The sequence below is a fragment of the Numida meleagris genome, chromosome 2 (genome assembly GCF_002078875.1).
Source record: "Numida meleagris isolate 19003 breed g44 Domestic line chromosome 2, NumMel1.0, whole genome shotgun sequence".
NCBI classification, from domain to species: domain Eukaryota; kingdom Metazoa; phylum Chordata; class Aves; order Galliformes; family Numididae; genus Numida; species Numida meleagris.
In genome coordinates this window covers 37,596,715-37,620,841 of record NC_034410.1, presented here as the reverse complement: position 1 = coordinate 37,620,841, position 24,127 = coordinate 37,596,715, and the positions used below count along the sequence as shown (strand labels likewise).

Genomic DNA, 24,127 nt, shown 5'->3' with positions numbered 1-24,127 from the left:
AATTAGTGTATTTGCCTGTTCATGAGTAGTGCAGATAGTTTAGAGTTCTCTTGGGGGCAACACATCGTAATGAATATCTGCTATTCATATTTAATGCAATCTGCCAAAGAGTGCTTTTGGGAGGACTTTCTGTGTCAATATAATGATTAACAACAGAACTGGAAAAGCAAATGAATTCCTACAACGGGCGGGGCTGGCAAAAATATCTTGCCGTACCACACCAGTAACACTGGATTTGACTGTACTTCTAATGATACCAGTGGAAAATCCATTTCCCGGGGAAAAAAAACAAACAAAACAAGCAATCTTTAAGTTGGAGTTCACATGGTAAATAACCAGCAGTAATGGAAGGAAAGACAATGCTTAAAACCACAATCTATCTAGCCTGAGTATGTCTGAAAAGCCTCAGATGAAATACTGGCTATTAAATATAAAAAAATGTAAATATAAAAATCATTATTTACATAGCATTATCCTATAAGTAATGTCATTATTAGTTCTTTGTCTACCTCTTCCAGATTCTCAAGTGATCTTACTTTCCACACATACCTACACACATACGTAAAAGACTTAGATAAAACAGAACAAAAAGCCCTTTATTCTTTACGATGCCCTTTTAAAACACCCCAGACTGAAAAGTATGGAAAAGCTTGTCTAAATTACAAGTGACCTTAGTACTGTTTTTTCTCCTTGACGTCCCGACAGCCCTCCAAGTAACACATTCAGATTTTTTTTATTTTTATTTTTTAATACTATCTGAATGAAGAAATCTTTCTCAGTTTATATAAATTCCAGGACATTCTTGTCTCACACTCACCGCCCTTCTCTGCCCCCTTAGCAAGCTACCGCTATTTTTCCCGGGCAATAAATGACAGCAGAATATGGAGGTCTCAGAGGCTCCCATCAGCAGCCTAAGGACCAAGGCTTGCTCCCACGGGATGCCACAGGCCATAAGCATCGCCCAGTGCAGGAAGGATGCTGGAAGCAGGATGCTCAATCCAAGCAGAAAGGGAACAATTGCCAGCCAAAGTGTTTTATTATTTAGTGGCTCCCACAGTGTTTGCCGTCCAGGCTCTACTTTAATTTCATTCAGGACGCACTTGGGGATTATGTAAATCGCAGTATTAGCTCAGATTAATTTTTTTCCTCTCCATGCCAAGGCCTCCAACTCACACCAATTGGCTTTTAAGGAGGCTGAGTGCAGGCTGGTGTTCAAGCTCACACTGAGACAGATAGGTGTCTGAGTGAGCAACTAATTTCCTCCCAAATCCAGTCCTCCCTGTAGCTCCAAGACTGCTTTGGCCTGTGGTAGCCTTCAACTGGGTTAAACCAGCACAATCTGACCACTTTGGCAAAGGTATATTACAGCAATAGATCTTACAAGACACTGTACCAGTGGACAGAGAAGCTCCATCGCCCTTATGCTGAGATCCGCCTGTAAAATTTCAACACTGCTGCATGCTCTGTGGCCCCATTAGCCATAACATAGAGAGAGCATTCTCCTCCTTGGTTTCCAAATGAGTAGATAGACCACACTTGTCTGCACAGCTACATACCTTCTTTGTCAAATTTTGGGTGGTCCTTCAGTCGGTAAGTGTTTTTTTAAGTAAGTGATTTATTTTTTTAATTTTGTTTTTGTCTACTTAGTCTTTTTCTGGAGATTAGAAGTTCTACTTACACCCACAGCATGTGCTATAAAGAAGGTATGCTCTTCCTAAGCTGATATTGGCAACAGCATTACCAGCGCTCAGTCTTATGATGGCAGGAAGGGGCACTTCTTCCAGGAACAACAAGGAATTGCCTGTGTGTCAACATGACCTCCACTCACCTGAACCTCAGTTAACCAGCTTTTACTTTAATAAGACGTGCTACAATCCTTGACAAAACTTATCTATTCCCCCTCCCCCAAGAATTTCACTAATGTTTTGTCATTTTCCTGTTGCAAGCATGCAAAGCCCATGGAGTGCAGTTCCTGGAGTCCAACAATGAGCTAAACAGGACAGGCTGTGGCATCATCCAGAAAGCAGAGGAAGGCCTCACCTTCATCTTTCCTTCTCATCCGGCTTTGATTCAGCTCCAGAGAGAATCCCCACACAATACCTACAGGGGTTTTTAAAGGATTCAGGTCCGAGCATTACACAATTCACTCGCTGAAGCAGAAAAGAGTATTTCTAAATGAGCTAAGTAATAATCTTCCCATACAATCTTTGCTAATTATTATTTTTTAATACAGAAGAGATTCTTCATTATTACTGCAACTGCAGAAGCTTGCGTGCCATCTGATCTCAATAGTTAAAACATCAGCTTTGTGCTGTATGGGGCAAGTACGGTGCTAGGTAAATCAATCGGACTTACAGAAGTAATGATCTTGACCGTGGTCTCTTTTACTTATTCAGGGCTAATGCACAGTTCATGTATGCATAAAAGTGACATTTTTTTCATCTTATGACCTCTTTAGCACTGTGACCAACCCTCTAATTATTAAGTATTTTGCACTATGTATCTCAGTATAAAAACAGAAGTCATGTCAGAGGTCACAGAGGCAACACCATTATTAACATCAATGAAACTAAATCACTGTCTCAAACTCTTCCTCCAAGTTCTCAGTGCTTACAAAATTAACATGTCTAAAATGCTGCTTTCTGTTTAGTAAGACTGGAGGTAGCTACTCCAACTCTAGACTAAGCTAACCTTGCAACATTTAGCATTAAGTCATCTGATATAACAAAGATTGAAATAAAGATAGACTAAAAGAGAATAATAATATGAAAGCTTAGATGACTGTAACTTAAAAGAACTGTTAAGCTGCATTGTTTTAAAAAAATATTAGAAAGATCTTTATAGCATTCCTAGTACATAAAATCATTTCTGTTGGATTTAGCATGAATGGAAAGAGTATGAAAGATAAAAAGTACAATAGCTTAAAGCATGTACGGTGTGTATGTTTGGCCAAATTTTGATTTTTTCTGTCTTTTCACGCAGGACCTATATTTTCTCACTATCCAGTATAAGTTCAATCACAGTGACCTCTGACTATGAAGTGGCTTCATTGTAAAATGACAAAATCATCCTCAACATGTCCACAATGAAAAAAAAAAAACAACAATAAAAAAGCTCAAAATGTAACCCAAAGCTCAACTTGCTTGCTTCTAGGTCCCTATAATCTGTCTCTATAATTCTAGTGGTATCAACCCTAAACTTTAGAATCAGAAGCCTACAATTTTAGAAACAAAAGAGATTGTCATTGCCAAAGGTAAGCAAATAGAGTAACTCGCACAGAAAAGTCATCCTGCAGGGGGCTGAGATGAAATTCTAATTCAAGTCACCCTTCCCAGTATCACGAAATTTTAGCTCATATTGCCTCAAATTATGCACACCAGCTGCCAGACTTTCGTGCTCAGTCAACGCAAACCAGTGCTGCAAAGCACCTCTACATAAGCACTGCCCTGAAGATGCTAGAACTGAGAGACAAAGATGCAGACCCAAAAACTTCAGAATTAGCCTCCTATTTTGCATAACGACAGAAATTCATACTTAATACAACTTTTTTCAAAGTCAGAACTCTAATTGTTTTGTTTCTCATTAGTAACTCACCTGCCCTCAGTCTTAATTCCACACAAACAACTGATGGAAAAGAAAACCCAGCATACTTGATCATAAACATTTGGCATTTACAAATGCACCTCAAAAAAAGGTTCCCATTAACTCCCAATGTTATTTCTGAAAAAGGTGAGTGTTCTAGTAATATGAGGAGATAAATTCATACTACAGTATTTTGAAAAATAACTAGGATAATTTCTGAAAGGATTGGAAAGTCAGTTATTTGTAGACCTCGTATCTCAAGATGTTTTGCTTTTCATCTCCAATAAAAATAAATACTTGGCACAATAAAACAGGGCAAATAAAGGCCAAACCAGATTACACCTATTCCCACATGTGAATGCATGAAAATTGCCTGCCTCAGCTGGAAAAAAAACTACAAAAGACTTTAGTCAAGACTGCCCAGTTTTCAGCTGTGTGTATGTGAGACACAAAACCAGAATTAATATTAGGCAGCACAAAATCCCACAGCTTTACTCTTCAGAAGCTTTTTCTTCACTGTGGTTTTCTGTTCATGTTTGGAGCTCTAGGTCTGCATGCTTTCTACTGAAAGGTTATTTGGACTACTGCTAAAACAAGTCTCTTTCACCTTTAGCAGAAAGTGCAGCTCTGCAAATTTGCTGTTCAAGACCTTTTTGAGCAATCACAGTAATCTATTTAGACAAACATCTTCACAACTGACCTGCAAAGCTGTCTGCACTCTAGTTTCCCTCACCATTCAGTCATTCACTGCAAAGATCTCTAGAAAAGCATGTTGTCTACGTGACGCTACTTGAAGAGTTTATATAATTGGGACAACTGAGTTTGGAGCCACTTAAACATAAATAATACTTAGTCCAGGTAAGAAACAAGAGTTCCTCAAAGTGATGAAAACAAACCTGCCCAGCTAACACACTCAGCAGCGCTGAAAATGTGAGAGCGGTGCATTGAAATGCAACCGTAGACTCAAGCGTTAACTCTGCAGCCATGGGCAGGCTGCAGATGTTCGTTGGGCTGCCACAGAACAAGCTTCACAAGAACAGCTCCTCAGAAGCTGTACAGGAGGGAAGCAGTTACTTACTAAAAAAAAACATAAGCAGTACTAATTATAGTGCCACTGAAGGGAATTCTGTACTGAGGAATCACTATTAATCAGTATGCAGTGGCTAATTGTGTAGAGTTTCTATAAACGCAAGTTTCTGCAGCTAAGGCAGCAATACAAGATATGTCAAAATCCATAGTAGGTTTTATCAGCCTTGGTTTCCACTGCTTTGGTATGTCATACGGTTGTATATTTATTTCTACAAAAAGAAGATTAAGTAAAAATGATATTTCAGAAGAAATGAACCCTCTTTGCCCAAATAAAATAAATGACACACGGCAACTGCCATTACTCTGAAAATAACTTCAGAATGAACGAGATTGGCCTTTGCTAAAGGAAAAGGGGTCAATAAAAGCTGTAAAACTGAGCACTTACTTGCAGGTGATGGGGTGCTGCATCCGCTCGTTGGTGGGTGACTCTGGAGTCCATGAAGGGAAGGCAGCGACAGCCCACCGATGACTGGAGGAAAAAGTAACGGGTATGGAGCTGCTGGGTAGTGAGTCATATGTCCATTCACTGCCGGCACTGGACATGTGCGGCTGCTGGTTGTCATGTTAATAGCTCACAGTGTATAAATAATATGTTGCATCACTCCAGGCCAGCAAGCAGATACTTGAACTTGTGAATGGAGAGGGCTGTCAAGCCTGCAGGTATGGCTTGAGCTGGACTGCGTGATGATGAAGAGGTAATTCACTAGATCAGTCCCGTCCTATATTTCATAGCTGCATCCTACTGTTCTCTTTTCCAGGACATTCTTGATCTGAAGACCATGGACAGAAAGTCGTCTTAGTCCGTGTCTCAGACCACAGTTCAGTTGTTTATTCAGATGTTTTTCTGTGAGGATAGTTGCTCTCTACAGATGCATACTGATAAGAGTCTGAGGGAAGAAGAAAACAATATATTGATGATAAAATATATTTTATACATATACGCACAGAAAACTCTCTTACCCCTCTGACTCTTCTACTACAAATAGGTAAGTGATTACCTATTTGTTAGTGTCCTACAAGATTGGCTTGATGGCTACCTGGGGATAAAATTCTCATTTTATTGAAGCTAATTGCAGAACATCCATTAACTTGATTTGTCTACCCAGCGTTTTACATCAGAAGCTATTTCTGGTCACACAAAATCTTGTTTTGGAAGCAACCAGTTTTAAAATTTATGCATAAATAAATACCTGAAATATTGATATTGGAAGAGGAAAAACAGCTTCTAAAAAATTCCTCATGTACATGAAAGCTTTCGGTTTTCCCATTACACAATGAATTACATTGAGGAAGCTCTGTGATCTGCTGCAGTGTCAGGTCTCAGTTCTGGCACAAGGAACTGTTTCTGAGGGTGATTTTGTATTAGGTTGTTAAAACACTAATCGGTTTACCAATGGTTATTCTCACAAAGGATAGCTAGCTTGTCTTATTACCACTAAAGAGATCTCACTGGTCATTTGCTCTTCATTCTAGGGGAACAGACTTCTTCCGTTACCAAATAAATAAATAAAATAGAACTTTCCATCAGTGTCTCCTCTTCCCTTCTTAATGCTTTTCATAGCCCCTTCACTGCCTTACCTCCCTATTCCATGTGTCAGTGGTTTCTGTCCTCTACTTCTGCCAAAGACTGAACCAACTGTTCATAAGCTATATCATCTAATCAGTGGTGGTGCGCCATGAAGCTATTTACACTACCCTCCCATTTAATGGGTTATTTATTTTAGTGCTTCTTCTCTATCAGCTATGTTTACAAGCCAAAATTAATAACCCTGTGTTTCACAGGCTACTGCTCCTCTTTTCTCACGACTGGGGAAAACACAATTTTAGAAAGCAGGCTAACTACCTACACAAAGTAAATGTGCCAAAAACTGCCAAAACAGATCCATCAGTGCACATTCTGGCTGTTGTAGTTTTTTTGCTCTTGTTTTTGCTTTTCCTGATTCTGCTCTGCAAGAAGAATCCAAAACGTGTGTTATCTCATAGGCAGAGTGAGTGAGGGACCTGATGGCCACACACTGCTCCTGCGAATCTCTTCTGCTCTCATGAGCACCATCTTCAAAGTCTCCCAAAGCTATACACATCTTCCTGGAGGTTTCATCCAAACAGCGGCCCCTACTGAAGGGTCCTCGTTTTCTCAGTCTCTGCTATTTTAAATGGCGAAACTTGTTCCCGACAAGAGCAGTTTAGCTTCACATAGAGCAGATGTTTGCTCTTTTCAGAAACAATCCGCTCATGCAATGCTATTAAGTTGTGCTGGTGGTCTGGAAGCTACTGGAAATGCTGCAACCACTCCATAGTGTGACCACTGCTCCATTACTTCCTTGTGCAGTGCTCCAGCCTGAAGTCAGCAAGCGCTGATGTTGGCTCCCAAGCACTTCCCTATAGTAGGAGCCACCAGGCGGTCCCAACACATGCTGCTGGAGGACAGCAGCAGGAGCCACACAGGAAACCTAACTACCCCAAACCAGGCAGTCCAGTGCTGTCGAAAGGCGGTTTTCTAAGAGAACATGTTATACCCTTATATCTGCTATGGTAAGCAAACAGCAGCAACATTCAATCCCTATATGGCATTTTTATTCATAGTTCTTAGAACATAACCTAAAACAATTCTGGAGTGGAAAAATTAAGATGCGGAGGTGAAACGGCTTGTCAAGGTCACAACCAAAAGCAATGCCAAGGGAGGGAAGCAGTGACAACACAGTGTTTCGTATCACTGTTGCTACTCAGTCTGCCATTTGTCAGTAAGAATTCAAATGAGCAAGGAAAAAATAAAAGAGAAAAAAAAAAAAACATGAATGCATATGTTTGCCTGTCACAGAGCAGTAGAGTGTTTCTACTCTGTGAGGAATACCAGGAAAGGTTACCAGCTGTGCATGTTTCCAGACAGCAATTTGTGCTGAGTACAGACTGCTTGGGGATAACAGGAATGTAGTTGTAAGTATTTGATAACTGTGTAAATTATGCACAAAATACCTTTAATGTTAATGGAGTCGGACGTGTGAAGGAATGAGGCTGTAACAGCGTACGCCACGTCAGCACGCAGTTCCTGGGTGCTGTGCCTGTCACCCTGATCTCCAGGACCATGGGCCTAGGAGTGGGTGAAACCAGGAACTGCTTGTGAGGAAGTCTCAACAGCCAAAATACGATGACTTGCTAACATCACAAAATGAGGTGGATCACAACAGCTAACTTTCTGCTTTACCTAGCTAAAGCTTTATGAAACATACTTCTTATTTCATGTGAGGTGTAAGTACATACTGAAATTACATGTTACCAGAAAACAAGTTGCTTTCGCCTTACTCAAAAGTCACCTTCATTTTAGCCTTTGTGGCATGAAACTTCCTGCGGACTGGTGTGCAGGACATCAACCCTCAGAACTTGTTCCTTAGCTCCTCTCTCAAGCAAAAGCAGAGAGTTAAGACAGTGCAAAAGGCACAACCCTCTAAACAGTGCATCATTTGATTTTGAATAGTGTTTCTTACAAGCAGCAGGATGTTACAAATGTTCACGTGATTGAACATCTATAAGATGGCTAATGTGGAAACCATGGACAGAAGCCAACATTCTAGTAACACAACTCCCACAAAACAGCAAATGTTCTTCTCAGCTTACCAAGGGATTTCAAGTCACTGGCACTGATAACAGAGGTTACAGACCAAGCACCTCCAGCGCTGCATAGCATTGCACACTAGAAAGTAGAAATTGCTACAGGAAGCCCAGAAAACAGCTGTACCCATTCATGCCAATTCAACATCACTAAAGAAAACTCCGAAGATCCTAAAGACAGCCTTTGTTCATGTCACTGGATTCAGATGCTCACACTTCTTGGTTTACTGATGAAGATCCTATCATTTGACACTAGCCATCTGTCTGGGCTGCAGGCGGATTCAGGGTGAAAACATCTCTTTTCCTCAGCTACTTATGAGCCACAGCACAGAGCGCTGCAAGACATTATGAGCACTAGCTTTAGAAGGCCTTCCCTTGCTCTGGTAAACACTCCCAGCTGAAGGGATGCATACTCTCTAGACAGTATGACACTTGCCCAGAAGCAGCCCTGTCCTTCCCATCCCATGTGGGCCTTGAACATGCTCTCCTCTGGCCTACCTCAAATTCTCTTGAGGAGGGAGCTAACAAGTGTACCCTAACAGGATGCTAGGAGACAGCTCCTCATGACTGAGGAGCAACTTCTGAAGAAAATAAGTAACAAGAAAAACTGACAGCACGGTCATCTTCGTGGTGGTCAAACACCCATTCACACAACGCAACAGCATTGATTTCTTCCCTACACATATCTGGCAAGATTTTTAGAAAATGGCTGTCACCAAGGCACTTCAGAGGACCTACTCAGTACACAAGAAAGTTCTCTTCCATTAGCCTTGTCCTAAGTGACTGCTCATGAGCACAAAGCTACACAGTCAGGCCCATCGTATGAACAGCACGTGGAAAAGGATCACAGAATCATAAAATAGTTTGGGTTGGAAGGGACCCTTAAGATCATCTAGTTCCAAACCCCCTGCTATAGGCAGGTGGATCATACAGGGAAGTTTCTTTGAAGGCTAACCACATTCATATTTCTCTATTCTCACTCTCCATAGCAGGGAATTAAGCTGTATTACAAGTAAAGCAAGATTTTTGCCTTTTTTGTTTTTCTTCCTTTCCCTTCTGAAAAGATCAGTGGAGAGTTCTGTTCCATCTGCAGCAACATTTGAAAATCTGCAAGTCATTCTGCAATAGCCATGACTGCAGCTTCTTAGCACTCCTTAAGCTAAATTCACCATTCCGACTCTTTTCTCACATGGAACCAGTGCTACTCTTCCTTTACAACAGAGGGACGAAACCCCGGACACAGGAGGGACACTTGGACACTTGGGTACACTGTGCCTGGTGCTGCAGGCAGCCCAGCCTGCCGCGGCACGGAGCTCAGCCCTGGGTAATTCGCTGCTCTGAGCCTGCCCAGCCGTGTGTAGATATCCCTGAAGTTTAAAGGGTCATGGAGGAAGTTGCTTCTAAGTTCACTTCCCGTTTTCTTGCCAACGCCAAAATTTCCCCCTCTCTTAAATCTTTGGCTGAATCCTACAACAGGAACTTCTTGACTGTGAGGGCAGCCTGGCCAGTGCGCTGGGAGAGGCAAGTTGCTCCCCTCTCAGCAACAAAAACAGTCCCAAAGAAACGTTGCATGAAAACCCTCAACAATATATTCCATATTTTCCCAAGGGACAGAGTTGACCAAGTCCTTATTTATCAGGCAATTTTGAGACATATTTTACTGATGTTTTCAAAACAAGTCAAGATGCGATAGTCCCAAGAACACTTAACTGCATTTAATGTACATTTTGTAGTTTGTATTGAAATCCCTGATTATGCATATGCTCTCTATTATGCTAGCTGATGATACTGCATTGAGTAGTAGTGAATAACTCAGCAAATTTAGCAAGAGTTGAGTGTAAATCAGATACAGTAACGCAATCACCATGCTGCTTTTAAACTATTAAAAATGAGAGGAAAATTTACTTCGAAAAGGAGTGTATTCAGCTTTTCACAAGTCACTGTCAGCCGCGGAATGTTGCATTTTGTTTTCTTGCCTATACAAAGAGATTTAATTAAACAATAAACTAGTTACAGTGGCAGAAGTAAAAAAGCCTTTGGAGTGTTATGTTTCCTTTATTAGCATAGTGATGTGAAACTAAACAGAAAAAGCAATCTAATAACAAACATTCCTTTGAGAACTGTTCAGGGAGCAAAAGGACATCCACTTATTGTTCAGCCCATCCCATTGGTCCATATATGGCAATAAAGGTACAATAGAAGGAAACAGGAAACAGACTGGCACATCTGCATTATCTTATTAGGGGCTAATGGATATCTGAGAGGAACATGCATCTGATTCTGAATAGTCTGTACCAATCTCCTAAGCAATTACTCTTAATTAGTGGATTCTGTTTATAGATGGAACTTAGTGTACCCTTCTGTATCAAAGAGATGCAGGCATCTGGAGAGAGATATGCTTTTCTTAAAGGGAAAGTACTAACGCACAATGTGAGGGGGCTTTGGAGTTTGGTTTAGTTTTGTGTTTTTGGCAAATAAAAGGTCTCTGAAGCATAACATATTCTACTATATTATTAATGAAAAGAGCATGCCTGTTCAAAAAAAAAAAAAAAGAAGACCATACTGTTAATCTCAAACTCTGAAAGTACACACAGAAAGCTAATACTTGCATATGAATTATATGACAAAAACCACTTTGATGATAAGCAAATAAACAACCGAGCCCTAAAATTTTCAGCTGATGGCCAAAAAGTTTAAAATAGCAGCTTAAGTCAGAAGAACAACATCTGCATTTTGTATCTGCCTAGTCTGCAGCCAAAAAAAGTAAACCACTCTATATGACCAGATGCATGAATAAAAAAGAAAATGCATGAAACAGAACTTCAAAGTCAGTTTATGGAACAGCAGCGCTGTAGCTCTTACATCTCCAGTTGCCATATATTTTCAACTATAGGTGCAAGACCCCATGGGGGAGGGAAGATGAATCATAACAAATGAAGACACTATGATTACGACACTTCTCCTACATCTTGGTATCTGAGATAGCTGTCTACTGGGCAACTGTGAATTCCTTTTTGTCATAAAACTGACACTTGCAAAATGGGTTTCTGTTTTGTTTTTTTCCTGACTGAGACTGTTAGGAGATAATTAATATAATTAATGAAATTGTTGTTTACTTGAAAATCCTATGGGGAAGTATAAAAAGGGGGGAAAAAAGAAAAGAAAGAAAAAGCTTCTTTTTCCCTAAGCAGCTATGCTTCGTATTGCCTGCACTGCGAACACACACTGATGTATCCCTGAAAAAAAGAGAATCTAAATCTGAAAAGGGGGAAAAAAAAGTAAGAGACACAATGACACCCATTTATTTACACACCATACAACAGTACCCTGCTGTGCCAGCTATTGATTTCAGTGGAACTGAGAGTCCATGTTGGAGTGCAGCAGCTGTGAGTACATAGCCTGAATCCTCATGTGGGAACAATACTCTATAAGCAGAATAACCTATTTCAGCCAACCTTCATGTGTAACATACAGCATTAAAAACACACACAACTTACACTTTGAAATCTTTTCTCACAAAGGTCCAGGGGATTTATTAATTTATTAGTGCTAGCACAATGCTAGCATAATGAGGACACGTGAAGGATTGAAAATCCATGTTTCTCATGTCTGTTATTCTACAGAGATGCTAACTCTGTTCTATACTAACCACATTTAAGATCCTCCTGCCGCATCATGCAATTTCTCTCTTGTTTTCTCCCGTTGTTTGCTGTTTAAAGGGCTGTTTGTAACAGAAGGTTGGTTTTTTTCTTCTTTTTTTTCCAGAACTATCTGCATCCCATGTTTCTTTCATTACTCAGCAGTTGCCAAAACTATGCTGAGAAGATAAATGGTTAGGTCAGGTGGTGGGGTTAACAATTTACTGTGTGTACTGCCCTGAGACCTAGATATGGTAGAATTGGCTCATGTTTATGTACAGGATGAGAAGTTGATTTCCTGCGCAGTGACTTTCAATCATCTCTATAAGGGACTCTCTTACAGTTTTCTACAGAGAATTCAAGGAGCTTTGAATATATTTTGTGCTGGCATATAGGGTACTCCGCTTTGAAACTAAATGCATTCCTTACTTATTCTGCCACATTCAAAAATCCCAACTGACTGTCAGAAGTTGTTCTCTTTTATATATGGAAGCCAAAAGGAGGGCAACTGAACTTACTGCTCCTTGAGTTAAAATGAACTTTAACATCCATTTCCCTCTTAGAAGATATTTCTTACGATTCAGAATTGCTTATTCACTGCAATCCAAATTTCTGTTTTTGCATTGTCACCTCTGTTGGTCCTTACTGTGGTTTTTAAGGATGTAAAACAGCAATTTCACATTGAGAATATCCCAGATAAGAAGTTACTCCATGAGCTTCAATGCTTTAGGACACTGGAGACCTTCCAGACCAAACTAATTTGTTTTTTCAGGCTGAATCTGTTTTCCCTGTTAATCCCAAAAACTGAAGGAAAAAATACATCACTTCTCCCAAACATATATGCAGATGATCCACAACTGAAGCAGCACGTACTCATGCTGCTCATTCAAGTCATATGTAAGTAAAAATCCAATATAAAGCATTTTTTATCCAAGCAGCTCTTCCTACCGTATTAAGCCTTGTTCTCTAACCACATATTTTTGTGCTTCCTTTGCTCCTTTTCCCCACAGTTCAGAAAAACCAGACTGGGCTTTTTGACCCAAATCATCCTTTACCATCCCATCTGCCCAAGCACGTTATTTTGATGCTACCTACCTCTATGTGAGGTAGCAATCAATGAAGAGTAAAATTATTGTTTACACGACCAAGTAACCTACACCCTTGGACTTCCCTTTATCAGTTAGTCAAGGCAGAGAAAAAGAACCACAGACAGAAAAGATGAGCTGCAATGAGCACCAACAGACTGCTAAGACATGGGAGTATCTAAATGCCAACAAGAAGCATCTTAAGCCAACTTTATTCTTTCTATCTGTAAAAGAAAGTTAGTGTCCACGACCTCTGATTAAGTTCAGAACAGGACACATTTCCTGCCCAACAGAAAAATCTCCTATTAAAGGCCTTCTCCTTAACTGGCATCTAATTGTTCTTTAACTCTGGTTACAAGGCACCTCAAGATAGCAATATATTGATTCCCAGCCAAAGCAAGGTTTTGTCAGAAGGGCTCTTGGAAAGAGAAAGGGAGTCTGAGCAAATGCAGAAGACTGAGTAAGCAAGGAAAACCCCACCCTGCTGACTATGTTCAGTAACATTATCCAATATTCTGTGACACGGAGATGTTTACAGGTATATAAGTCACCTCCCAAACGGTGCTAGGGCTAGGAGGACATGGAGAATGCATCTGAAGACTCCCAGTCATGCTTTCGGAATGCCCATCCTCAACCTGGTAGCTAATGGGTAACATGTCATGATGACCAATGGCAAAAACAGCACTTTCCATCATTGCAACTGCTAAACAGGACTTCTACTGACTGTTTAAAACCTTTAAGAGGCCTCTGAGATTAGTAAGAGGGGTCAAGTGATGTTATTGTTTTGGTGATGGAATGAAGATCCCTAGTAAATGATGGGGGCCTGGGAATCATTAAAGAACAGAGTAGTTCATCTGCTTAGAAGCTGAAGAGGAAAGCAACTTTGGAGGGCAGCTCCTTGACAAAGAAGCAGATCTGTTTGGGAGGCCAATGCTCTGTGGTCGTGATGTGCACTGCAGGTAGACAACCAAAACAGGATGACAAGATATTTCATTACAGGAAGGGGCAAAGGCAGGCAAGACTGCTGGTGACATACTGGTGACAGCAAGTGGATGCTGCTCTGTGAGTGGCAAGTGCTGAAAACATTAGTGTTGATGGCATGAAGTATGGATAAAGCGTAACATAAATGAAAGCGATATAAAGTCACTGCAGGCTGATATTTGTAAGCACTGGGGCAGTTTAGATTTCTTCCATCTGCTGTTAGTCACTGCTAGGGAAGTCTGTCCCAGCACAAAATCAAAGGTCTATTCCATTCATTCACTCTTGTATCTTCCTAGGTCCTGAGAAGTCTTGGTCTTAGCAGCATCAGCATAATAAAGCAAAACAGCACACCAAATCTTTTCCTGAGGTCAGCTAAGTAGTCATCTTCTGCATGGACCCACACAGGGGATCTTTAGTAGAACAGAGAACAGAACCCAGTTGTCAAAGAAGATAAAGAAGGAAATAAAACAGCATTTGGAAAATATGCACTGCAGTGGAGGACTGTTTCAGTTCAGCACGCTTGACTGTATATGCCACACAGACAAGGACCCTGCAAGAATCTACTTTGTACATACCACAAAGAAAATTTTCCTACTTTGCGCAATTTAACCATTGTTAGGTAAAGCAAGTAGATTCACTCAAAATATGAGTATTTTTTGTTCAGGTGGCTTTCTGAGAAACCTGAGGGAAGATTATGTTAGGGATGTGCTCAAGTTGTGAAATGATAATCAAGGGTTCTCAATCCCACAGTCAGGACGCAAGACACTGTGTTCAGGATGAAGGTGCAATCTGTCAGCAGTCTAATTTTTTTGCACTGCTAATCTGGAATTTCTACTTCCTCAGTTCCTTCTACTTCCTTAGATCCTTGCTGTACCCCTTTGTCAAGTGAGGAAGGTGGAACGAGGGAAAAACAGAGGATTACTGGTTCAAGCATTGGTTATGAACTTTGTCTGTTGGACTCGAAGGGCATCTATCATCTTAGTAGCACAGAAGTGTAGACACTGTGCTAACACAGAATAATCTCACACACATAATTTATCATCTTTTGTTATATACGGCAAGTCTAACAGCGTGCCTGCTGAAAGGTTCTGTAATTCCTCTGAGTTATTAGAGTCTTCAGTTCTACTTTACGCAGAAGACAACATTTCTGCTGTCTACTTCAGGCTCTTGAGCCTTCACTTACTACATATCACAAGTTCCAATATATTCCGTGTAAGACTCCCCTAGGGTCAGCAGAATATGCCAGAGGGCTGGTGGAGATTATGAACATTTATATTAAAGCCTCTATTCTCCGTAGCTCCCTGTCACAGGAACAATAGGGTAGCAAAATTAGGAACAAGCACAGCCATTAGCTAGGAGGGGACAAAGCCATAGAGCGGATTGCAAAGCAAAAATAGCATTTTTATTGTCAATATTTTGCTTAACAGGGAGCCAACAAGGCAACTGCAAAATGCTAATAATATGCCGAGATAACACTGCTCATGTAAGCACTTTTGGATTTGTCATCTGAATCATATGAAAATGTTGCAAAATCTTATCAGTCAGGTCATAAGGACAGAGATGCGATAATCAATCATGGTAGCCACAAAAACAGCACATCTTTTCCACATCCTAACACATTTAGAAGATCTATGTCCCAGAATTATTCTGAGAGAGGTGCTGGACAGATGGATAACATTATCAGAAAGACCAAAGTGAACTATGACCTTACATTTCACTTTCAAAAGCAACCTAGCAGGAGCCTAAGCACCAAAGAAGTCAAGGAGACTTTTGTCATACATGCCTCTACCAGTGTAAAGCACTATTTCAAACACAGTGCAAAGGTATTCTTGCAGAATAAGCAAGCGTGTGAATTAATGCACAGCAATTGCTCTCAAAGAGCCCACTTCTGAAAGCATCTTTCCACTGGTAAATGCTAGGCGGTTTTCCTCTGATAAGTATACTAGCCTTAATTACTTCATATTCACTATGGAGGTAGAAGTTGCATGTAGACTCTTAGGGAGGCAGACAGGCAAAATGCCACCACGTGGAATTCAGATCTGCCCAAACCTACTGTCATTTTAAAGCCATTTAGCCATAATCAGTTTAACCTCAATCCAAATCAAACACTCAACAGGGCAGCATTTAGCGTCCCAGTACATCTGGATCACTAATCTTTCAGCTCCACTGGTGAAGTAATGAATTAAAAATTATTAATTTTGAAAGCATTCAAGAAAGTAACAGTGAGCAACTTAATTATGCCATGAGGTACCACAGCTGAAGCAATGCCTAAGCCCAAATTTTTCTGCATTTCCTTAACTATCAAAGCATAACTTGGATTTTAGGTCTGAATGGCAAGAGATCTTGCCAGTCCCCACAGCTGAACATGGAACAGGAGTTATTCCTCCTGTAAGTCAATGCAGTGGTGCCTTGGTGTATGAGTTCCAAGAACTCTTACTGCAGTATCACCATGGGGCCCAGCCGTGGACCAAAAGGCCACATCATGCCAGGCAAGGTGTGAAAACACGGCCACTGTTGTCAAGGGATGACAGTGCTTTGTTGGTAATACAGAGTGCAGTTCTAAGGCTTGTCCTGGAATAATAAAGCTACAGCATGGTAAAACAGAAAATGGCTGGGCAGCTTCCCCAGTGTCATGTTCAGGTTGGAAAACCAGGTGATACTCCTGAGGAAAGAAGGAACAGTCTGCCCCTGGCACCTGTGGAGGCTGGCGAGGAGCGCTCGCTGCTGGCACCAGCTGCTACAAACGAAGAGAGTTGTGTGAAGGGAAGCAGTGGCAACCCGAGCACCAGGGAGTGGTTGGCAAATAAGAGCAGTTACATACTGCTAGCAAGCAGGATATTCCCCACAGAGATCCAGCTTCTGTTGAAAGCAAGAAGCTTTAAAAAGTTTAAATCATTCAGCCCTTTGCATTCTACATGGCAGGATTTGCTCCATAAATTCACTGGGCGTAAAATGGTGTGGGTTTGTACACCCTGAATTGCTGTCAGAATTGAACTCCATATGTGGTACCGCTCCAGCTATCATTCAGGTTCGGCAACATCACCTCCTGACAAAGAATCACTGAAGCATTTCACTCTCCATACAAGTGTCCCTGGTGTCCAGCTCCTTGTTCAGAGCAATGTGTACCATCTGGTGCCACCCATGAATGGGTTGATTGTAAAGCTCTCAACAGCACTGGACACCACATAGGAGCTACCACACATGGCTAAAAGGTAATAGTCCTCGTCCCCAGGCTGGATCAGGAGACAGGAAAATGCAGTCCCAAAGAAGAGCACTCCTGGAAGGCATGGTGCAGCAAGGGCACTGCTTCCAACACCGAGCCACCCTGAGCAGCACCACAGCAATGATGCCCAGCCTCTGGAACAGCACGCCCATATTTGCAGCCTCCAACCCAGGAAGAGAAGTAATACTCTCAAAGCAGCACTTCCCTCCCAGATGCCAGAAGGAAAGCCCACTATGCTGCTGAGTATAAGCTACTGCAAAACCCACCTGCTGGTACAGACGGCAACATCCCCGCTGCATCTCTCCTTCATGCTCACCACATGGTGCAGCACCAGCCTGCTGTATTGTATGATGCTGACTGCTGCTCTTGTGCAGACCTCAGGCTATCCTCCCTACCCACAGCCAGACAGGTAAGCTTTCCATACCACCTTATGCCCCGTCTGGTCATCACCCTCCCCCTGCAGCAGCTCTCTGCCAGAGTGACCTTATCAAGGCTCTCCTCGTAAGATTTTCAGGACAGCAGCATTCACAAGCCAGGCTCTAGCAGCCTAGCGTACTGCAAAGGACACAGCAGAGGCTGTGGAGCTGGGAAGCACAGCTGGGTGCCCAAGGCTGATAAGACAATCTGACTTAACCATGCAAATACCAGTGGCCAAGTAGAGCGTATCTTTGAGCTGGGAATGTCAAAGCAGACATGTCACAGCAGGGAGCGCCTTCCTAACGGCACCTGAAGTTTCTTCAAAAGCTGCATTCACTGGGTGAGCAAATACATTACTCCCTTATCAGAAAAAGAGAAAAAGTGGAAAAGGAAGAGGAAGAGGTAGAGATCTTTGCAAGTAAGACAAAGCCATACAAAATCCACTTGTGATTATAATATAATATAAGCACCAAGTCCAGTCAGAGATGATGGCTGTTGGTTCAGCCACATTCTTCAGTATGCCCACTGCTACTCTGGCTGCATCCTTTTCCCTGCTGGCATCATCTGTGCTGACAGTGTCTCAGGAAGTTATCCATCCATTCTACGTACGTGGTCTCACAGAATACCATATGCTAAAATAAATCAGAAGTAAGCAGAAGAAAACCAATTTTAGTGTCCTCAAAATGATGCATAAGCAAGAGATGCAATAAAGCTGCCAAATAAGGGTAATAACCTCTCAGGATAAGTAAGTTCTGTAAGGGCTCCCACTTGCTTTATATAATCAGTGGCTCTTGTAGATATTTTGCCCATATGGATCCAAAGAATTTTTTCTGTTTCCAAACTTTAAGTCCACACCTGCGGGCACTGTGCCCTGGCAAGAACAGGAGCTGCACTGTGCCGTGTGCCCAAGGGGACAGCAAAGAGAGTAAAGGAAAGTCACCGTCCCTGGAAGTGTTCAAGAAACATGTAGATGTGGCACTCAGGAACATGGTTTAGTGGGCAATTTTGGTGGTGGGTGGATGGTTGGACTAGATGATCTTAGAGGTCTTTTCCAATCTCAATGATTTTATGATTCTTTGAAAAACAAGCACGGAGGGTATGGTCCCTATGGCTCAATTTGATGACAGATGTGAAGATTCTCTTTTCATGAATGCAAAGCTCACATGTGCTATCAGAGAGGAACAGTGACAATGATATGAAAAAACACTCCAGTTTAGTTAAAGTAATTACTTAAAATGAAAGGAACTAAATTGTGTGCAATATTAAGAAATTCAAGGATGTATTACAAGCAACATACCTGACTGAGTGACACAAGAAAGGAAGATTCCAAGAAAAATGAAGCAGAGTTCTAACATACCAAGAGATACAAGAGAGATGAGGAATTTAGAAAAAGCACCTTCTGTGTCACCCTCTGCATGAACTGCCACATTTATGACACGGGCTAGATCTCATATTTGTGAAACCACTCTGACCCTTCTTTTCCAAAGACACGCGCCTTAACTTTTAACATATATTAACCAGAAGAAGAGATATGCTCCTAAAATAATAATGGGAGGCTATGTGTTAAAGAAAACGATAGGACCTCCTTCTTTTAACACATTTTATAGCTACGCTGTGATTTTACCACGTGTGAGCTAAGACGATTTCTTTTTCTGTGTGCGTTTGCACAATAATGATGAGCCTTAAAAAAAAGGGAAAAAAATGAATCGAGTGTATTGCCTTCACTATCACAGTACAAGGGTTTTGCAAAGGAGAAATGCTTATTTTCTTGTACAAAGATGAAGTAAAAAATACAGCCCCTGAATGCCAGATCTCAGCATCAAAGACCAAATGGCCTAAAAGAAGAATAATAAGAAAAATTGAGAAATGCTATAGTGAGACCTTAAATTCCAGTCTAGCACTGATTTAGTGATAATCCTTCAAAAACAGTTCTGCATCTGATAAACACAGGTTTAGGATTCAGTTGTTGACACATGGTAAGGAAATGAAACACATTCTCCCCATATGAAGTTCACATTTTTCTGGGCGAAACAAAGCACACTTGTGTCCTATGTCTCTCATGTACCTCTTAAAGCAATAAAAAGAATTGAAAGTTATCTACATGAAGCAATATTGTTTGACGTGCTAAAAAGATCTGAATTAAATAGCTTGACTGCCTCATACAGCGTTAAGCCTTAAGAAAATAAGGAAATCCAACGTAAGATTTGCACAGCGACTCCACGCACACCATTCCTCGGCATGACAACTGCACTTGACGTACCTCACTGCAATGGCAGGCCACTCGCTGAACCTCTTCAGGTCAAGCAATACAGAAAGCCCTCTATCAAAAATGCATGCAGGTAGAAAGCTGGGTTCGCTGGAACACAGCCAACACTGAACACCACTACCACCAAGTTTTACACTTTCCTTCAAGATACTCTCTCTGCTTTTAAAGAAAAAAAGAGCTGTAAGAACATCTCACAGTTAGTGATGAGGGCAACCAGACAACACCATCCCACCAAGGTTATTTGTCCCTCAATTCTTGAAAGCACATAGTTCTAAATAACTACGTTACTCAATGTTGCTGAACATTACTGAATAGCAAAACCTTTAAAGAGAAAACTATATTTTATAATTTAAAACACGCGTACACATAAAAGGAAAAAAAATAACAAAAATCAAGGATACCCTTTTTCATAACAACATACAAAATTACATAGCAACAGTGCAAAAGCTTCTGGACAATTTCCTTTCCTTAGCCTCCAATGGATGGTTTATTCCAGGGAGACAACTCTCAGCAGACAAAGCCTGCTTGTAAACACAGGAACACAGAATTGCTGTACTGGGTCAGATTAATAGTCCATTTAGCTCAGTAACCTCTCATTTGACAGCAGCCAGTATCAAATGCTTTGGGGAAAGGATGAAGAAATCTCTAGGAGAGCAATTACAGAAAAACTTTCCCATAAAATTTCTTTCCAGCTCCCATCTACTGGATGGCTTGTACTCTGTAACAAGAGATCTTCTCTTGGTCTTTTTGTTTGTTTTTACTAGACCAAATAATAAGAATAATGCTAAATAATACTGAAGCATCGTGGATATCCTCTGTATCTACATTCCACATGTTTTTAATCCTTAAAGTTGTTTGCTCCAGAAAAATTTAGAGGCTCTGACTTTCCAACATCATCAATGCACTGCTTAAAATAATATTCTGCTGTTTTTAAATAATTCCCATTTTCCCTCAATGATGCTGTGTAGCTACAGGATCTAGTGCAGCACAGTAAAATAGAAGTTAAGTGTAAATAACTCACTTTCTTCAAAAGTCTCTGGTTCTCAGTTCTTCCTCAACAGAGCACACTGCAGTGGCTCTTCAGAAGCACAAGAGAGGCTTTGAGAAGGCAGAAGTGTCTCCAAATCACCTCTTCCTCTCCCCCAAAAGTGTCAGGTTTCCTTCAGGATAAATATTAGTTTCGTTGTCAAATTTACTTGTCTATCTTAATTGCTAGTAAATATTTCTTCAAATGTTACCCACCTAGTTAACAACTTCCTTAGATTTCAGGGTAAACACTTTTCAGGACAGAAAAAAAAATCAATTCTTGAATAACAAGTCAAGAGTATCAAGTCCTTTCTCTAATTAAGGCATTGACTTCCTTCTAAGATTGCACTAGAATTATCTGTATAGTCACTTCCATGCTAAAATCCTAGGTAAATATTAGCAAAGAAACAATTGCATCAATTAATAATAGCAGCTGACAGACAAACACTACAAAGAAAATTCCATTAGCTCCCTAGACAAACACTGTGCCAGCTTACAAATGAAGGCAGAAGAGGAACAGCACGGACCCACGCTGCCCAAACTCTGCACTTAAACACTTGCGCTCTGTAAACACTAAGCCATTACCAGCCTGCCTGCCACCCTCTCCACTGGTCCGCAGGAAGCAGCTAATGGGGCGGCTGAGGGCAGCAGGGACGGGGAGCCCTCAGGGAGCCTGCCCCGCTGGCTGACCTCTGGGTGGCTTTAGGTTCACTTGTGGTTCATCCATGCTGCCCCAAGTCTGCAGGCTGCCCCCCTGATTTTGGAGAAGGCTGAACGTTGGCATTTTTCGTTAATTTATTCATGCATTTTATGTCCACATGTCTTGATGTGCAAGTCAAATGAAAGAGCCTGGGCAAGGACTAGTCTAAACTATTTCAGCAATCACATTACTTTTGGAAAAGTGCTTTTTGTTGAAGCATGCTACTCAGAAATATAACTCTCAAATTTCAAAACTTTTTTGAAAAGTGCATCAATTCATACAGTTGGATGATAGCAATCTTCCAAATGTTATTACTGCAAATGAGACTACTGTGAGCAAATCGTCCCTTTCAAATAAGTTGTGGCAGAACACCTGAAGAATGGCTATATGGGAAAATACTTTTTATTTTTTTACTGGGTGAGTGTGAATATCGTACCTCAAGTTTCCCAATCTCATTTTAAAATTCCATTCTCCCATTCAGCTCCATTTGTAGAGAGCCAAAAGGCATGGCAGAAACTGTAAGAATCTGGTCATTACTTGAGATTTGGACTGAAGGAGGAATTACATGAACAGAAATAACTGATAAAAAACCTGGAAGCCTTTGTGGTATTTCCCTCTTCTCCTACCATAATTCCTTCCAAATCAAATTAATGCAAAGGTTACATTGCATGGGCAGAGAAGAAGTGGAATCAGGTCTGTACCCAAGCTCATGTTCTCATGTGATCTGCCCAACACAAATATCAAAGAGATACCGTGGAGCTGACAGCATCTGGAAAAACACTGCGTAAGGAACCCGTAGCCCTGGATCCTGGTGTTTTCAGGGAGTGATGGCTCAGATAAGCATTGCTGAACATCTGAAGGACTTCCTCACAGATAATAAAAGTAAACACTATCAACTCTCAGCCAGAATGGTGAGAAAAGATGCTCCTGATCTCAAAAGGCAGGCAGCACGATCATGTCTTATGGACGAGGCAAGAAGGAGCAAAATGGATGCATCCAAGTTTTCACACGTGTTGCTATAATCTCTTTCTTCATTATTCACAGGATTAAGGAGATATTTATGCCACTATCAATTCAGTCAAAGGCTCAAAATAGCAGTATTACATTCTACCAGCAAAAGGAAAGGTGTGAAAAAGTGAGTATGAATCAACAGACTACATTGGGGCAACTCAAAAAGGGACGACGTGCAAGAGGCAAGTTCAAAATGCCAGAAACACCATCCACTTCTGAGTAACATCAAGCCAACTGAAATCCTCAGTCTGAAAAAATGAAAAGTGTTGTGACACGTAATCTAAACAAATGTTAAAAGTAAAGTTTGACAAAGATAAAATATCTGCCAAACATCCAAAACATAAATGAAACTGCCATTCAGCAATGGCCAAATAAAACAAGATGTAGTCAGGCAGCCTCTGACAGAACAGTAGGTGCATTGTTAAGCCTTCTTATAGACCTCCTTTCTTCATGCAAAAAAAAAAAAAGGAAAAAAAAGAAAGTAGAGCAGTAGAAAAGTGACTCGATTTCAGTACACACCTCAGACTTTCTGTATTGATCTGTGAAAGAAAGGGGATGGGGATTTTGTGCCTCGAGTACTGCTGGGTGCTGTGTCGATCTGGCCAAGTGGTTCCAAGGACCAGAGCACAAGGAGATGGAAGGAGGTGACAGGGAATGCCGGGTTTGGGGAACTGTAAGCTCATCTGGAATTTTGGGAAGATTTTTGTGCTGATTAAAGCTTATTGCATTTCAAAGGACAATTAGCATTTTAAACAAAGGGCCTCTTCATTAAACATTAGCCACCTCATCCTTACAGTGGCTGTGCTGAGTCAGAGCTTACAACACAAGCAGGAATAAGGTCCTTCAGCAAACATTAAAATAACTTTTCCCATAAATTTTCTTATGAAGTAGTAAAATACAGCAGAGAGGAGTACAAAGCTAAAAAAAAAATTAAAGAGAAAAAAACCCGCAAAACCAAAAGTAATCAACAAACCCTGCAGGTTTTCTGAACAGTATCTTTTCAGCAGCTAACAGTAAAACCAGTATAATCCCCACGACAAGCTTCAATTCAGGATCAAAAGGATAGAGAAAAACATACACTAAATTAGCAGAGAGAATACAAAAGCTCATTAATGGAAACCGATACCAAAAAACACACATGAAATGTTACAGAGAGACAGTGGCATGCACTCCTCTGTTTGTGCAACAGTTCAGGAAGGATAACTTCTGGAAGCCATACATTTACTTCCAGCACACAGCTTTTAAAGACACTCACCCTTCTGTGAGTTTAACACTGTCTCCTCTAGTAGTAACAGTTTGTTGTTGTTGTGTTTTTTACAGCAGTTAACATAAAGGTATTAAGAAACCCAGCAGTAACTGACAGCCAAACATAGCTGCAACCTTAAGAAAGGCATTACTTCAGTACACACTTTTGCTTGTAGTTTAGGCAGCTTCCAGAATCCAGTTGGCAGAATTAGGCTGATGAAAAGCTCCATGATACCCCTCCTTTCTCCCTCTCTTTCC

The 24,127-nt window shown here is 41.0% G+C and overlaps 1 protein-coding gene across 3 annotated transcripts in view; it reads right to left on the bottom strand.

The window, feature by feature from the left end:
* RARB (retinoic acid receptor beta) overlaps window positions 1–24,127 on the bottom strand; it is a 326,955-nt gene that overhangs the window by 187,211 nt on the left and 115,617 nt on the right. For all 3 annotated transcript variants that reach the window (XM_021385647.1, XM_021385648.1, XM_021385646.1), the window contains exon 3: window positions 5,057–5,558. In XM_021385647.1, the coding sequence (XP_021241322.1) occupies window positions 5,057–5,234 (178 nt within the window). In that variant the 5' untranslated portion in view covers window positions 5,235–5,558. The remainder of the gene's footprint in view (window positions 1–5,056; window positions 5,559–24,127) is intronic.